Source organism: Chlamydotis macqueenii, chromosome 1, assembly GCF_036417535.1.
Source record: "Chlamydotis macqueenii isolate bChlMac1 chromosome 1, bChlMac1.mat, whole genome shotgun sequence".
Taxonomy (NCBI): Eukaryota; Metazoa; Chordata; class Aves; order Otidiformes; family Otididae; genus Chlamydotis; species Chlamydotis macqueenii.
In genome coordinates this window covers 9277517-9295545 of record NC_141556.1, presented here as the reverse complement: position 1 = coordinate 9295545, position 18029 = coordinate 9277517, and the positions used below count along the sequence as shown (strand labels likewise).

The 18029-nt window shown below is 39.3% G+C and overlaps 1 protein-coding gene across 9 annotated transcripts in view; it reads right to left on the bottom strand.

Moving 5' to 3' along the window:
- The window catches only part of SEMA3D (semaphorin 3D), a 146205-nt gene that overhangs the window by 112897 nt on the left and 15279 nt on the right, over positions 1 to 18029 (bottom strand). Inside the window, exon 1 of one of the 9 annotated variants that reach the window (XM_086745571.1) lies at positions 3805 to 3822. The exons of 7 other annotated variants lie outside the window; for them this stretch is intronic. Coding sequence is in view for 1 of the 2 variants with exons in the window: in XM_086745564.1 (XP_086601690.1) it covers positions 1918 to 1976 (59 nt within the window). In the remaining variant the exon portion in view is untranslated. Of the gene's footprint in view, positions 1 to 1917; positions 2082 to 3804; positions 3823 to 18029 lie in introns of those variants that run through there. One more of the 9 variants, XM_086745564.1, reaches the window with a different exon arrangement.

The window sequence follows — 18029 nt, the reverse complement described above, 5'->3', positions numbered from 1 at the left end:
AAACAAGATTAAAATAAATGCCTTATGTGTATAATAAAAAATTTCAATATTGTGAGTCACTTAATTGACTCATGAACTATGAATTGACTGTGCTCCTTTTAATTGTTCCAAATAATGATCTCCTTTCTGAAAAAGAGGAACATCTTTAGCAGATATAGTTGCTACAGGTTATTGTTTCTTCATTTATCTATAGTATATGGGTACTATAGGGCAAGTTATGATACTTAAGTTTAGCCACAGATTTAGAAAGCAGCACATAGGAGATGTCCAGCTAGATCAGCAAATGACTCCTGTATGTAGTTGGAGAACTACCAAGAGAAATCACCAAGAAAACAATGCAAATCTATTCCTTATAGTAATATAACATGAAATGGAAAAGTTAAAAAAGCAAGACTGCAAGCCTATGCAGGAATTAACTGAGAAAGTAATCACTTTTGAGCTTCTTTCAATGTTAAAGTTGTCTCTCAACTTGCTTTCCTTTGCAATATGTATCACAAAACACATTAGTTGTTTTCTACATTTAAGCAGTTCTGGGTTTTCTCCACCTTAACGTTCATTTCCTGGTCCAGAAAGAACCCTCTCATACAACAACTCCCTACTTAAATAAGAACATTAAGTGTTTATAGTGGCAAGAGTGAAGGCTCATCCAGTCTAGTAGTCTGTTTTCAACAGTTAGTGTAAGGAAGAATAAGAATAGAACATGCATATACGATATTTCCCCACCCTTAGTGGTCCCCCTTCTCTCCATCTATTTTCAGCTCAGGAGATTTCCTGAGTGTGTTGTGGCTGGTCTATTTTATAACCCCCAAGTAGATATCACTTTCAAGTACTTATCCAGCCTCCCTTTGAGCCCTTGTAAAATTCTTGCATCTGCAACACCATCTGGCAAACAATTTTGTATGTCTACTACCCAATGTGTGAAGAACCACTTCCAACACCAACAATGCAACATAACAACATACTAATTCCCCTTCATATACCACCATCTTCATAACATTAGCTAGAAAGTAGATCCTACTGGGTAATAAAAATAGGAAAATTCTGTTTGAGTTGTGATGATCATTCAACTATTTTAACACTAGAAGCATTCTGCACGCTACCTTATTACTTTATTTTGTATAATAGGCTCACAGAATGGCTGGGAAATTAAGAGAAAATTGGTCAGATAAAATTAAGAAGGTGATACTGGTGGTGAGCACCAATGAGCATCTACTGCTGAAGACGCAGACCATATCACAAAGACCATATCACACCATGGTCACCACACAAGATGAGATGTAGCATTTCACAACTAAATCTTTGGTCAGAATCCAGGAACAGCTTTGAACATTCAACCAAAGAATGTTCCAAGGTTGGCAAATACATGGGTGGGGTAAAATCACAGCTTAGATCACTGAAAGAGAAACCTTCCAGGTTTTACAACCAAGAGCGGCTCAACAGAATTATCAGAAGGGCTCTCACTCATTGTTCTTGGTGAACACCTTCAGGTGGTAGAATGGAAAAAACATTCGAGTACCCAGCAGCTGGGTAGCTCTGTCACCTCTCTCCCTGACAAGGCTCTTTGCCTCTCTCACATTGCAGCAAAATTCAGTTTTACTATACAGAAATGGCCAAGTTTCCCCACATCCAGAACTTTTAGTCTCATTATAAATGAAATAAAGGGGAGAGGAAAAAGGGTTGTACTTTCACACAAGCTGATAATATACCTTTAAAATCTTCCGATCTCTAAATTGTTAGGACAAATAATTTAAGAAATGTATTCTAAGATTTATGCTATAAACTGACTGTGGAAATACAGCTATAAGTTCTATTAATCTTCATGTTTCAAGGTGTGAGTGCTGTAGGGAACAACATCTTGCAATTTAGAACAGTAAAATTGTGAAGATTTATGCTTTCAGTTGAAACATCTGGTCTTACCCTCTCTTGGTGCCAGAATGGCAGACTGGATGAGCTACTTGTTTATTCCAGTCAGACATTTCCTTGACTCCTGGATTTTATGTTAAGACATGATGAACATCTTACTCCCACTGGACAATTTTCACTCTCATGAAGTCAGTAGGTCAGAACTTGAAATTTACAGCTCATGAAAGGGATTCCTCGTCTGAGTTTGTTATATTCTAGAGGATCAGTAGACAAATATAAATACTGAAAATAAATTGTACTTTATATACTCCATACTTATACTTCATACATATATAGTCATTAATTTAAAGGCCTGTCAGAATAGAGCTTCTTTAGCAATATCTCATATAGTGAATGACGAAAGGCAATAAATATGCAAGCGGGTTGCATCTCAGAAGTACTACAGTGAGCCCTATAGAAAAAAGTTCCTTTCCTTTTACAACAACAATAAAGTTTTCAACTCACTATTATAAATTGTAATTATTCCAAAAGATCAAATTAGTTACATTTACTTATTTCAAATTAAAAGTTATTTAGTTATTTTGATTATATCTGTCAAAAATCAAGTTTCAAGTTAAGTTAGTATCTGCAGAGGATCACGACAATGTAATGACATTTCTGTCATTGCGTAGTGGGTTCCAGAGCTGTTTCAAAAAAATGCACATATTCAAAAGTTCCATGACTTTTTCAATCAAAAACTAACATCAAGAAGACGACAGAAATCATTTCACTTTATGAAAAAAAGACCCTCGTTAAGTTTTAAAACAGAAAAGTTACACCTCCTTTTTCAATTACAGATACTTTTAAGCTTTTCCAAAGGTAGCTACAATTTGGCTTTGATCCTGCTATTGCAAAGTGCCAGAAATACCTAATTATAGCAGGCAAAATATTGTGTGCGCACATGTGTATGTGTTTGTCTACAGTCTGCATAAGCAATTGAAAAATATCCAACATATACACAAAGCAAACCACATAATTAAAATGGTTGTTATGCAGAGTAAATTTCTTTAAAGCAGAAAATAATGGAAGGGCAGTAGAGACTTCTCAGGACTAAAACATAATTCTTCATTTAATGAGTAATCCCTAGAGCACAAGGATGTTTACCTCACTCTGGGCAAGCTCAAGTGCATGGACAGACAATTACAGTACTTACTGCAGCTGATGTCCAATAACTTGTTAAGCAGTTGTAATGCAACAACATTCTTTCATGGGCTTATAGATTGTGTTTCCCTCCACGCCAATAAGACTTTTGACTCCTAAATATTAAGTGGCTAAAAAATATCAGCACGTTCAAAGTTAAAATGCCTGAATCTGGACCCACAAATCACTAGAGACTGATGAAAACTGGAACCTGTGTCTGAAGTCTCCCCAAGTTTGGCAGGTACTGTGTCTGAATCCACTCTGCCTTCAGAAAAAAAAAATAAAAACAATTTATAGCAATATAGTAATTTCTAGTAATAACAAAAAAAAAAGAGAGACAAGATTTTGCAATAAGGACAAAACAATTCAGTTAGCTTGCATTGTTTCTTAGATGAATAATGGCTGGATAGTAGATTTATTAATATGACCAATTGGTTGAACATGATTAAAAAAAAAAAAATAGACATAGGCTGTAGATTAATAGCAAATGCTGGCAAATGGCTTCAGAGAGTCTCCAAGTTTTGCTCTGGGAGAATGGCAAAAGGAGAAAGGATAATTAAAGCTTCATTTCCCACCACTTTTACATCACTGCCTCTTGTCAAAGTGTAAGGCACAAAGTTCCGAGACTGATATTTAGCAAAAGCACAAATTAAATTATAAAAACGTAAATCTGATAGATTAATCAGGAGTAGCAAAGAACATGGAACCTTTCAATATAATATTGGAATTCTTTCAGTTCTCTTTTAATGTGTCATCACATACCTAGGGCAGATTTCATTGCTTGGGTGCATCCTGCAGAGGCTACTGTGCACCTTCTTCAGTGTGGTGACTCTTCACTTCTCAATGAAATCTATGAAAGCTGAAGGTAGTTCTTCAAACTATTCAGTAATTTTCTAGGCTTTTAGATTTTATATAAAAATCCTATCTTTTTGTAATTTCATATTACTAGGTAAGGAATGTTAAATGTAAACAGAGAATATACACTGTACTGCTTTATAATATGCGAACTCCAGAATTTCAGAAATGCCCACTTTTCTCTGTTTCCTTTGAAGTATTTGATCCAAACTTCTGGCTGTCAATGCAAAAGCAGTTTTAAAGTGATTTGTAATGTTGTTACAGCCATAATAAACTATGATGCAAGATTCACAGAAAAGTAACTTGTGCATACTCAGATATAGGCATACAAGGTATGTATATGTGTCTTGTTCTATAGGGAAATATTGTGGTTCGCAGCACCTGAGTATGAATTTCCAGTTTAATATGATCTTATTTCTTAAATATTAAAAATATAATGCATTTCAGAGGCTTTTTTTTTCAATGAAGAAGAAAGTACCAATTAATGGTTGCTTATATTTTTGCTGACATAGTTATATATTTTACACAAGAGGCCTTTGATATCAAAGCATGGCTGAAATATCAAAATTCCTTCAAATACTTATCTCTTTTAATGATAACTACAGCTGCACTCAAAAGCTGCTGCCCTTGATATCACTTACATTCCCACAGGAATATAAATCTCTGTGAGGCAAGGATTTAAAAAAGGTATTCTTCTCAGGGCACTGGAGAAACACACAGCTTCAGTCTTTTGACGCCGCATAACAGTATTATCAGACTAACATGCTGAAATATACGTTCGTTCTTTTTTTTTTTTTCTTGAACCTTATCTGCTCTCACATTATTAATCTGAAAACAAGGCAAAAGAAAAACCAGGATGAAAGACCTAACAAATTCAGAAGTCAAATACTGTCCTTTGGGCCACTGAACATCTTCAATGGAAACAATTTAGTCCAAAGCATGAAAATAATGAAAAATAAACACTATGAAGAGACACTACTGAAAGCTGGTTGCTATCTATTTGAGATCAAAGAGAATCAAAGCAAATATGAAATTTTCTTGTAGATGAAGTAACTATGTTCATCGTGATCTTGAAATTATTTAAATATTCCTATTTCTACATTGCATTTTAAAAGGTGTGCATCTAAATACCATGAGTCAACTAACAATGACAATCACAAAATAGTAATATAAAATTAAATTTAAAATCAAGATTGATTCCATCCTTGAATCAAAAGTGTTTCTTTCATCCCAGTAATGCCATATTGTTTTTAAAATCTAGTGACTATATTTGTTTAATTTAATGTATAAATCCCTGGTTATCACTTCCGTTTTACTCATACGTAAGTCATCTAATGTGTACTGCTACAGCTGTTTGATGTATATATCCAAAACCAGAAAACAACTAAGACCATTAGACGCATAACCATCTCCTGCAGAAATGTCACTCATGCTACAAATAAACTGTAAGCTTAGAAAAACATCGTCACCCAACAAACAAACAACAGTTGCTGAACGAAATACATGTGTCTAGAATTTTGTTCCCAAGCTAATTGGAGGCAGGCTCTAATGCCATACCGCAGGACGCCGTAGTTGAGAAATCCCTCAAACTGGTCATGCAGAGTTCAGCACGCCATGCAACGACAATTGCTTAACTCTGGGGGCAGGAGGCACAGCGAGAAATCTCAGAAACCAGACTGGGAAATAATGCTGCTGTTTGTCATGGTCAACCTCGGCAGTGGGAGGAAGCCAGCAAGAAGGAGAGGGACCTGAGTGAAGCTGGCCATAAAGCAGCAATGTGCCATTGTAAAGGGCAAGCCTCAGTCTAGGGGACTATTGTGGTGTGGGGGTTGAAGTGCTGAAGGGTAGGTAAGAGCAACAAAGGGTGAGGCCTCCTGAGCAAACTAGGGGCCAGCACCTTTTCCCACGAGCGCTGCTCCAAACCACCACTGCATCTGTATTCAGTCGTGTCAAGCTGGACTGGGGCAAGCCTAAGACCAGGATACCACAGTGATCAGCATGGGAAGCAATATTGCCTCTCGTTAGTCTTCCTCTCAAAAATGGAAGAAAACCTATATGAAACAGAAATTATTTGCTATTCAAATATCAAAAGTTGAATGGGAATACGCATACCTGCAGCTGGCAGACTGTCTTATCCAAGGAGGCATCAAACTCAGTCACAGGACACCCAAAACCTCTATGCTTGTGGTAAGCACCTGATTCTGATGTTTAATTCTAAAAGCTACTGCTGCAAGATAGTTAGCTATGACTCCCCAGTACATTCAAAGACAGAGAAAAAAAAAAAAAACAACTGAAGTAGGTTGGTCACTCTCAAAAACTTGTTCTAATTTTTACAATTCTGTTGGTGCAAGTAATGAACTAAAGCATACATTCACTGGGATCTGGCCCAGTCTGCTATCCAAGTTGGAGGACAGAAAAGTTTCAAAACTCTGCAACTCCTCTCCTTTCCTGCGTGTCTGACTAACCCTGACCCTGGGTGTATCTTCTAGTTCAGCCTTGTCCAACACGTAGTTCCAGGCAGGATGTTGCCTGTAAAACCCTCATGCATTAATTTCAGTAATTGGAGTATTCAAAATAAAAGCAGAACTTTCAGAGGGGGACCAAAAGGCAATGTTGCCTTTCCAACAGTAACATGCTATCAGCCACAGGCAAGGCTGGGAACTCATGCATTAGCGAGGTATTGAGCTAACACGTCTTCACGAAAAACATTCAACCTGCTCAGCCAAACTGTGGACTTTGATTTATCCGTCTGACAGCCCTGTTCAGCCCTACAGGGTTGGACTTTGCCCAGTGCCACTGCTGGGAAGCTGCAGGACATCTCTGTGAAAAGCACCTGCAAAAGGAGTGGTGGGAGAGGGAGGAACACTTCAGACTTGGTAAAATAGGTTTAATAGAGTTGGAAGCGGAAAAGGGTTGACCTGATTACCCTGTATGAACTGACTGTAGGAACAATACCCAAACAAAAGGCAATCTAACACAACTGTCACAACAAAGCCAGTTCTGAAAGACATCTGACAAGGCAACATCTTTTTTAAAAATCCTCAGGATATTAGCTGCATATTTGTGTGTTGTATTAAGACTAACGTCATGACAACAGCTCAATTTAGCACAAACAATAGGCCAATAAATACAATACTAGTGCTTTAAAATAATTAAATAACCATTTGTTCTTGCATTTATGTTGCTTCCAAATACTGGCAGAATTCCTTCAAACAAAAAAAAAAAAAAAGACTCCTCTTTTTTTTTAAATTTTTAAAGATTACATGTTGGCAGTAATTTAGGCAAATCTGGACATTTGTTCCATTCATCTGCAGTGAAAAAAACAGACACACATCTATCACGTTGCATTTTCAGTCTTCGAAAGCCAAAACAAGGGCCCTCCAGGGAAGAAGTTTAATTATAAACTATCACTACAAAACAAGATAGATTCTGGGACATATCTCTGGGAACACATTCAACACACTAAACCAATATAATCTGAAATGTAATTTTTTATTTTTATATTTTTAATGCAGGGCCATGGGGATTTTTTGGTGTAAAAGGAAAAAGTATACAGTGATCAATTACAGAGGCACAAAGTTTGTTGCAAAATAATGTTCATAATATTGTTAGTGATTCTTCAGAAACACAAGAACAGAAAAACACAAGCAGTGTCGCTTGTTAGCAGTCCATTTGTTTTCTAAACTTTGCACTAAGTTTGTACTGTGCAATACTGAGAAAATCTGAAGTATAAAATAAGAGTCACAGTGCAAACCAACATTGCCTTCTCTGCATTGCAGTTTTCAGTTTCAGTTCCTATGCAGCTTTTTATAATTGTGTTATCAATTGTCACAGTAGAAGGACCTTAATGAAAAACAGAATTACTTCTGTATTTTTTTTCCTTTCACCCTGTTCACCAAGAAAAAGTGGAAATTTTATTCCAGAGTCTTCAGTTTGAAACATTTCTTAATCACATATGATGTATCAAATAATTGGTTAATTTCTGACCACAAAAAAAATTCCCCTAGTAGGAAAATGTTTTTGTTAATAAATAGGTTTTTTTTTAAAGTTGAAAGCAATTGAACTCTCGTGCAACTCAGTGAGGCCATTTAATAAGGCTGCATTTTAGATTTCCATCATGTAACAGAGAAGAAAATGACTTATGTCAATAACACTGTCAACGAGGTCAAGCCCCATAGGAATCCCTATGAATTCCTTCTAAAACCCTGTGTAGATCTGTAAACTATGTCATGATCTTACCCACCACATCGGTGAAGCGTGGAGCTTATTTTAAACAACTGCATACTGACAGCCTAATTCTGTTTTCACAAAGATGAACTGGATCTCTAGAAGGCATACAGCCGTCTTATAGCACAAGAGGTGTCCGTCAGGTAAACAGATTCTCCTGAGCAAATGAGTTGCAGAAGTAAATATGAAAGCTTTGTACTGAATCTAATTTAGATAAATGAATACTGAAGATTCCATGTTCTAAAATCCACACATGACATTAAAGATGAATGCTAATTTACTTCTTCTAAGAAGACACATTTCTACTTAGATCAAACATATGAATTGTTAAGAATATCATTACCCATGGTAATACTATTGCCCATGTTCAATATCTTTGAAGGTTTTAAAGCCTCTTGAGATCATACAATTTCTAAACATGATAATGTCAAAATGTAATTTTTTTTTTTGCCTAAATCATGGTGATCAATACTTTAGAAAAGCTTACAGTCACAAATAGTGACTATCTGATTATTTATTCTCATTTTCCTTCTTCATTCTCTTCCCAGCAATTGACTTCCTTGTATTTTGCTGAATGTCTTAGCATTTTTAGTGAAAGTAGCAGAGATTTATAACAAAGATTCATACCAAAGTCTCGACTATGGAGCTGTATCAGAGTAATGGCCGAGACTAATCAGTAAGAGATACGTTGGCATGCGTTCACTGATTCACTGAAGTTGCACAACTTAGGTAGAAAAGAATCATAATCATCATGACCATATAATATTGGTAATACTTGTGTTCACTAGTACACAAATATTAAATTTATTGTTTTAATTCCAGTTCTGAATTATTCTGACAGCATAATTAGTGAGCACATTCATTCAAATAATTTGAATGAAAGTAGAGCTTGTCTTTAATAAATATGGTGTAAAAATACTTGATAATATCGCTGAGGTTCAGACTCACCTCCATTCAATTTAGGTACCTGAAAAACAGAAGCTGGTAGCCTGGTCACTCAAAAATACACACATAACAATTGGAGAGAAACAGTAATCATCAAAAAGTGAAACTACCAACCAACTAGTGCCTTCTGTTGACTCTAGTTAAGTATCAGATCCTATCCAGGAGGAAAAAATGCAGGCCTATGCTATGATTCGTTTATTTATTTGCCTGTACCCAGACCAAATAAATGTTTCCAAAACCAACAAAAAACACTGCTAGAACAATTGCTTTTGTTTCTCCATTTCCAGATCTATGTGTAGTTACTCCCTATGTAATGCAGTTCACGGAGTATCTTTTGCTGAAACATCATAAAACCCTGACATGTCTGAGCATGGTCCTCTGCTATAGGAGGTAAAGAAATTAATCCCTCCAATGGTTGTGTAACAGGCTCTTATCCTCCTGCTACTAAAAAGGAGAAGCATCTTAGTGATGTTAGGTGTATACGTCCTTATTGTGCTAGTATTCGCACTTAAGAGGAAATGAAAGAAAAGTCATTCTACACAAAAGGGATTCCATAATAAATGAAATGAGAAGATTACAAGGCCAAGAATTGAAAAGTTACAAATGTCAGCACTACAGCCAGAATGTGATGGCAAACAATGTGATCCTGCCTCTCACAGTAAGCCGGTGAAGCAGAGGGCAAACAAAGGCAATGTTTTACTAAGCTCATTTTAAAATAACAAGACAACATTCCTACTTCCTTGGTGTCTTTCTCATTCAGTGTCCACCCTCTGCAGGAATGACCCAGAGGTCCTGAGGAACACATACTTTCTGATTGCATGGCTGAAAAACGCAGCCTAGTACAGATACATCAGAGAGTGGGAAGGAAAGAAAGTGCAGACAGTTATCCTTTGGGATGCTAATAATCAGAGCACTTGTAAGTTATTTCTCTTTGTTTCTAATGGAGGCAAGCATGGCTGCAAATCACTGAAAATTGACATATCTGCATGTCTGTTAGTGCTTTATTATCATTAATCAAAATGAAAACAATATTTTCTTCTATTATCTCTGCAGATATACCCTCTATATTCAAGTAGTTAAAGAGAGGCCTGATCAGTCTCATATACTATTAAGGGTTACACCCCTGCCTCCTCTTGTCTTCCAAAGCAGTGAAATGTTCTGATCAGTGCTTGTCAGAGAACCAGACTAGATGAGAGAAATTCTGTGTCAGGTACCAGAAATCTTCTGAAAATATGATGGAATATTTCTGTCCTGGAGATACAGAAAATGGGAAATGTCCTGGAGATACTGAAAATTGTCTCAGTCCTAGACTGGAAAGTAAAGGTAAAAAAAAGAAAAATATCTTTTGTTCTCTCTAAGTTTTTTTTATTTACAAAATTTATAATTATTTTCTTTTTATATATATAAATTTGCAAATGTAACTGAAGTAAATTAACTCAAGGAACTGAAAACATACCATTACTGTTTCTCAAGGCCCCATATTAGTCAAATCATCCATGACTGGCTTCTGATATGACTTCTGTCACTGAGGTTTGGGTAAAGAGCAGAGCAACTTTCTCCTGGAAGGTCCCAGGACATTTCATTTAATCTTCTCCCTCCCACTCTGGATCTCACTCACATATTTCAGTTCCTCTCCCTGTGTGGCCATACTGGGAGCACTCAAAGCTAAACCCACAGGAAAGAAAGAGAAGAACAGGAACTGTGCAAGAGCCTGCCTGGACAGATTGAATAATGCTCCCAATTTGTTAAGCTCTAGAAGATGACTGAACTTCCCCAGTGTTATTGTTTTACCATTCTTTTGAAATTATAACTTAATGCTTTTATTCTCTATGAACTAGTGCACTAAACACAGTAACTTAATGGTGAAGTATTAGAAAAACATTGGCATAAACCTATAATAACAATAATAATGTAAATGTACTGACATATGCTTATGATTATTGCTACAAATGCCTTTTGGGAAGACCATATCGAATCTTCAAAATTTATCTTTGACTGTGGCCCAAAATTCAGGGTTCTGTTAAATACATTCAGCCGGAATCTTTCTGAGTCTCCATGTGAAGAAAGTACAGGCTTTCAAAACAGATCAAGCCTGGCCATAACACAACAGGATCAGAGACATACTTCTGCCGCAAGGGAAAGCACTTCAAACATCAGGGTGCCAGTCTGTCAGCACTTATCACTCAGTGGGTTATACTATCTCTCCAGCAGATTCACCTTCCAAACTTATACTTCATCACACTCCTGACCTTGCTGCATATGGCCCCTTCAGCAGAGTTCAAGTATGTATCATGGAAGATATCAAAAATTTATTCACTGCTTCTCATTATCATCTCAGCGCTTTGCTCATGGTAAGCCAAAATTATTTACTCTGCAGTTTTGGACACGTTCATGGAAGAAGAAGTGATGAAGAAAAGTCTAATCAAGAAAATGTTATGCTGCAAAGAAAATGAGCAACCATCCATCCGGTCACGAGCAAACGATTGCTTCTGTGCCTGTTTGGTGTGCAACTTTCCATCCAAAAATGGGATGGAAACTGAGTCAGCCAGTCCATACTGCACTCCAGACAATAAAGTGTTTCAGATCAAGAAAAACAGGCAAGGCTGCATCACTCTGGCCTGCGTCGTATGGACTCTTTTTTTTTTCCTTTGAAACATTCCATTTGCTGTTCAAGCCAAGACAAGAAAAGAAACATTTTTAACCTTAAGAGTCTGACATAAGCCTACAAAATTAAATAGTCAGGGCTGAAGTGAGGCAGGTTTTACAGTTAAGTAGCAACCCTTTGTTCCTTCCTGAAAGTATGATTGCACTCAGGGAAAACATCGCAAACTGCAGGTCAACAGGCAAAAGGAGATGCAGTTGCCTTTATTTGCATTGAAATCTATGCAGGGCCACATACTCTACAAATAAAGAGCAAGTGACAATACCTTCCTTGATGAGCTTACATCTAAGAAGGCAAAACAAAACAAAACAAAAAAAGATGGGTGGAGGAAAAGCCTGTGCAATTACAGGAATACAGTACAGTCATCCCCAGTGCACCGCTGACTTCATCTTCCAAACCCCATGCCTAAGTCTGTATCAACAAATAAAATGTGCCAGACATTTTTTGCAGATCCTGAAACAGAGCAGCTTGGCACTGCTTCTGTCCATAGAGCTAAACCCTAATTCCCTTCAAAACCAAGTGGTCTCATCCATATTGCCTCCTGGGAGCCCTCCACATCCCCTCAGCTCATGATAGGGCCATTTGGAAATGTGCTAGTTGACAAGAGCAAAAACTGGTCCAATGAGCACGCTAACAAACATCACAGGCTATTGCAGGTCAATATCGTCTTTCGGCCTTGTCTAACTTGCAAATACAGATGGGACTCATCCGTCTCCCCAGCGGCCTGCTTGAGAGGCCCTGCACCCATGAGGGAAACGTGCCACTAAAGCCATCGCTGAGCAAGACAGCCAGTCGGTGACAGAGCCAGCAGAGCATCCCATCAAGTTTTGGCACTTAAACAATACTGCCTGTCATTTTGTAATTTCTGTGGAAAATACAAGACATGGCACAACCATGTAAAATATTCCACAGTGTGAATACAGATGTCTGAACTGGGATAACATGACCATCAGGTAGAGATCAAAAAAGCAAGGGACTTCTAGGTTTTGTGAAAGTGCGGGCAAATAAATTACAGGTGGAATCTTTGAAATGTAACTCCGGCTTTAAAAAAGGCAGTGGTAGGCTGACACATCAGCTGTTTTTTTATGATGATTGAAACTCTCTGTTTCAGCAAAGCTGTTACAAACTTGGAAAAAAAACAGCAAACAGCTGATATCCACTACAGTGCACATAACTGTCCTCCCACAAGATCCTGCTCAGGGGTGTGCTTTTAGAGTAGAAGTTCACCGACTTCTCCACAGATGTTTGAGTTCACCTTCCATGAGATACGGACCTCAAAAAAGAAAAAGACGACAAAAGCCATGCAGTCAGCACTATGACATGCTGGCTCTACTGACCTCCGGTACTTGTCCTGACCCTCTTGCCACATGTCACCACCTCTTCCCACATGTCACCAGCTCTTCCCTTCTGCCAGGGGACCTGTTCATGGAGTCACTCTACACTGCAGTCAGCATTGACTGGTTTATTTTAAACACCTTAAGTTTAGTGCTGCTGTACATGTTGGAAATGGATCTATAGGACTAAGGACAGAAGGCTCATCATGATGAAATGAGAGTGGAAAAGGGAAATAAACTTTTAAGATGGTAGGGCTACAGACAAAGAAGGATATGTGACGAATTCCCTGCTCTATTCCACCACATGCTCAGAAGAATGGATTAATGACTGATCACACTTAAGAAGTTAGCAAAATTATTGCTAGCATACTATTGTCATATTTAGAAGATGAGATGCCTAATTTTTTTTTAATCAAATCAATTCATGAGAAAGAAAAACTCAAACAAGTAAATAATCAGCAGGATCTTAGAAGTAAGTTTCAGGAAATGTTTTATGGCAAAGAACAGCCCTTCTGCCATCCAGCTGTGTGTTTTGTTTTAACAATTCATGAGAGTGGAGCTTCTGCAGCTTCTTTTCTCTTTCCTGTTCCAAAAGCCTTGGGGATATTTCTTTTTTAATTTTGAGCCCACTTTTGTGCTGGGAATTCTTTTCCCAATGGGTGAGTGTAAATGATATGAATGGAGATTGCGCAACTGCTTATCTCTTCTCTTGCTGCTCAAGTTGTTTGCCTAACCCTTCCTGAGAGCAATGAAAGGAACCTTTTCTTTACTATGGGTTTATTTGGATCTGTAGAAACCAAGGACTCAGTCTCTCTACGTACATTTACAAAGTCTTCTGCAGAACTGAAGGACTTTGTTTAGCATGAAGAAACTCTGAAATCAGGAGCCACTTCTTTGTCTGATATAGAAAGAATCAGAAGTCTGACTTGTACAGTTCTCAGCACTTATACATCTGGGGTTGCTGGACCTCCAAAAAGCTAACAAAAATAAATAATATGGTGCCACAGAGAATCTCCTTCTTCCAATCTGGGTAGAAGGACAACAGGAAAATGGCCACCATGGCTCCAGCTAAACCATAAAATACTAATGCAGGTGCTACGGAAAGCAGATAAATAAGAAAGTGTGTCTTTTTTTGCCATATGTGTATATTATGCTTGTAGACAAAATTTTGGATTTAATAGGCCAAATCCAACTCTTTGAAGTTAAGGAAAGTGCTTCAGTCTCCTCATTCACATTCTCTTTGATTTACTTCTTAATATAATTTTTTTATGTGACATAAAAGCACACAGCAAGCTGTTATACTTCATTCAACAAACAGACACTCAGATGCTCAGCAGCCATGACAATGATGATCCTAAATCAAATCCTGTTGGGTTTTCCTGTACTAAATACCACATACTCCTGCAGCACCGTCAGAGAACAATGGCAGATCAGCTCCAGCAGCCACCAGCGTGGAAGCCTGTCCAAGTTCAGCAGCAGAGCCTGGAGATGCTACATCTGCTCCAAGTTTGCAACAGCATGTTTCTCTAAAGATGAAGGGGAGAGTTAAAAAAAAAAAAAGAAACCTAGCATGGAGGTTATCTGGCTGAACCCTCTGGCAGTGAATCAGGCTCCCGTGTTGACAATTAAGAGATTCACCCCAGCTCACTGCCTCAAAGCCCTGCAACCTAAGTGAACTAAATATTTTGGACTAGGGTGTGCTGTCAGAGATGCTGCTTTCCAAGCTCTTGCTGTCATTGATATCCCAATACATGCAAAAGCAGTTAAAACAAAGAAATACTGAGGATTCTTCATCCCAAATTTAGTAATCTGAAAACTAGCTGTCAGTTCATCTAGTTTCCATTCACAGTCATTAGAGAGAAAGAGGCACTTCAGGGGCTGATCACTCCCAGCCACTTCAGACTTCTTGGATGGGAAGATGAGGTGTCTCCCTCTCTGCTGATTAGACAGAGACCCTATGCAACCATCTTAGTTGAGATACTTAGAGCTTGCTCCTTCGAGCCCTCAATCAAGGTTAGCAAAGGGACATGGAGCGCTAACAGGTGGAGTCACAGACCAGATAGAAAAGTACTTGCACAAAAGGATCTTTAAAATCAAAGCGGATCAGGGACCTGGAAGTGACACTGTAATCAATTTATCTCAAAAAGCACCTGAGAAACTGCTACAGATTCAATGCTTTGCTGTCACAAGAAATGAATCCTCAGTGACCATGGACATGTCAAGGGCATTCCCACCTTCTGAAACCCCCCTCAGCAATTCCATCAAGTTGATTGCAAGGAATAATTATCTACAACTATGCAAGAGCAAATCCCTATACCTTCATGACTTCCAGCTGAATGAGAATAATAATATTTCATTTCTGAGGAACTTCTTTGTTCTCTAACATAGATGTTAGCTCTTTTCAGAGGAGTTTTAACTCATGCTCTGTACACAGTCTGTAGTCTAATGAGACTCCGAGTGCAGAGGGACTTTACAACAATGGCTGTAATACAGGTGATAATATTAATAACATCCATTTCTGTTTTGTCTTGCCCTTGTGCACCTCCAAAGATGTCTGTATCACTGAGATAAGTCATTTTACTTGATGTTATCCTACCTGGTGCAACACAAACAGTCAGGGCTGTGTCAAGAGAGAGGAAGCTGTTGCAAAGCCCTGGGCTATTGAAGCTATTGCTCCAGCTGAAATTTGGTCTGATTGCTTCACTTTTTGGCTGTTTTTTGCTATTAATCTTGGAAAGCCTCCAAAATAAACCTGATAAAGTCCTGAACATCACAAAAGATGCATTCTTCCCCATACTTGTAAATCATCTTTGGCACACTTCCCAATTTTAGCAATTATAGATTTCCCCCAAGCTCCCTGCACATTGCTCACAGATACAAGGCTTTGTATGATCTGTCTTCTAATTCAGAAAGCTACAGCAAGCTATTGCATGAACCCCACATTAAACAGTAAAGCAATTCAATACTAAAGCACTGTTTAGGTCTCTGTATGGTTTTCTTGATGGATGTTACACTGCTGATCTATTTTTACGTGTTATTTATACTGGGATAGTGCCTAGAGGCCCCAGTTAGGGACAAAACCCCATAGTGCTGCACATACTATGAAGAAGGACACAAGAACCTCTCCTCCTTGTAGCTTATAGTCTAAGTACATAATGAATGACACCAGATGGATAAAACAGTCAGAGGGAGCAAAAAGTGAGATAGTTGTTAATAACCGTAACAGGCAGAGCACAATAGCTGCTTCGCTATATATAGGCAACGTGGTGTTCCTGCCACTATTGTCTGCTTTCTCTCTGTCCTCTGCGCTGTGTCTTACAACCGGCAGATACCTGTGGACAAGCACAGAGTCATCCCCTGCGCGTCTGAAGCACTGGGCACTTGGAAGTATCTTTCACTGCTCAGATAAGGCATCTAGGTGAGATTTTGAGGATGTAAACCACAGGAAAGAGGTAGGTACTTACAGAGGATGACTCAGAGCCCCTGAGTTAGGGCATAAAGCACATTATGTGAATTCACAGGTGTCATAGTTCAGCCCCAATCAGGACGAGACTACGCAGTCTCTCTCTCACTCCCCTCACCCTCTGAGAGAATAGGAGGAGATGATATAAGAAAAACAGCTCAAGGTTTGAGATAAGGACAGGGAGAAATTCTTAAAGTTACCATCACGGGCAAAACAGACTTGACTTGGGGAAAAACACACATTTATTTCTAAAACTAGCAGGAGAATGAGACAGGGGACAAGATAACTTCCCCCCACCCCTCCCTCTTCCTGGGCTTAACATTATCTCTACTACCTTCCCCCCACCGAGCGGCACAGGGAGGAAGAGGGAATGGAGGTTATGGTCAGTTCATCACTTGTCGCTTCATGCTGCTCCTTCCTCCTTGGGGAAGAACTCCTTGCATTCCTCCTCTGCTCCAGCATGGGGTCCTCTCACGGGCCACAGGCCTTCGTGAAACTGCTCCGGCATGGGTCATCTCTTCCACAGGGTGCAGTCCCTCCAGAACAGCTGCCCCAGCGGGCCTCCATGGGCCACAGCCTCCTTCAGGCCTCCAGCTGCTCCGGCATGGGGTCCTCCATGGGCTGCAGGTGAATCTCTGCCCCTCTGTGGACCTCCATGGGCTGCAGGGGGACAGCCTGCTCCACCACGGTTATCACCACAGGCTGCAGAGGAATCTTGGCCAGGAGCCGCGTTACTCCTCCCCCTCTTTCTTCACTGACCTTGGCGTCTGCAGCCATTCCTCACAACAGGCTGGCAGACGCCTCTCAGGATCCTTTTTACATCTTATTATCTTCTCATCTCCTCTCCACTTCTTGCAGCCAGGCTGGGCCTAGTTGGGCCCAGTTGGCTGCCCAGCGGGAGGCCAGAGGGTGAGGCCTGCAAGGCCTCACTCAGCTGCTTCATATCTTCTCTCCTTTTTTATTTTTTTTTTGTTTTCCCCTTCTTAAATACGTTATCGCAGAGACATTATCACGGAACATTCTGCTACCAACTGGCTCGGCCTTGGCCAGCAGCAGATCCGCCCTAGGCCTGGCCGAGTCCACTGAACAAAGGGGAGCAACTTCTAGCAGTTTCATACAGAAGCTACCATCTTAGGCCCCCCTCACTAAACAAAACCAGAACAACAGGTTTGGAGTCACTCAGGGGAAGGATTAGGACTTGGGGGGTGGAAAATTGCCAGGCAAGAGAGCCCAGCAGGAAGCTAGCCTCAGTGCAATTAACATAATTGCTACCTTTATTCCCTTACATATTGACAGTGCAGAATATAAGTGCCTTGGGCATCTGCGTTGCTGTAGCAAGAACAGCCAGAAGTCCTTACAGTGTCCAGCAACAGTGCCTAGTTCAAGTTCAGGCTCTCTGTGGAAGCAGATAGGTGCATCTCCCATCTAACTCACTGGCTAAGTCTCACTCAGGTCAAAGACGGGCTTTTAAACTCACAGCCTTGTGACCCAAATACACCTT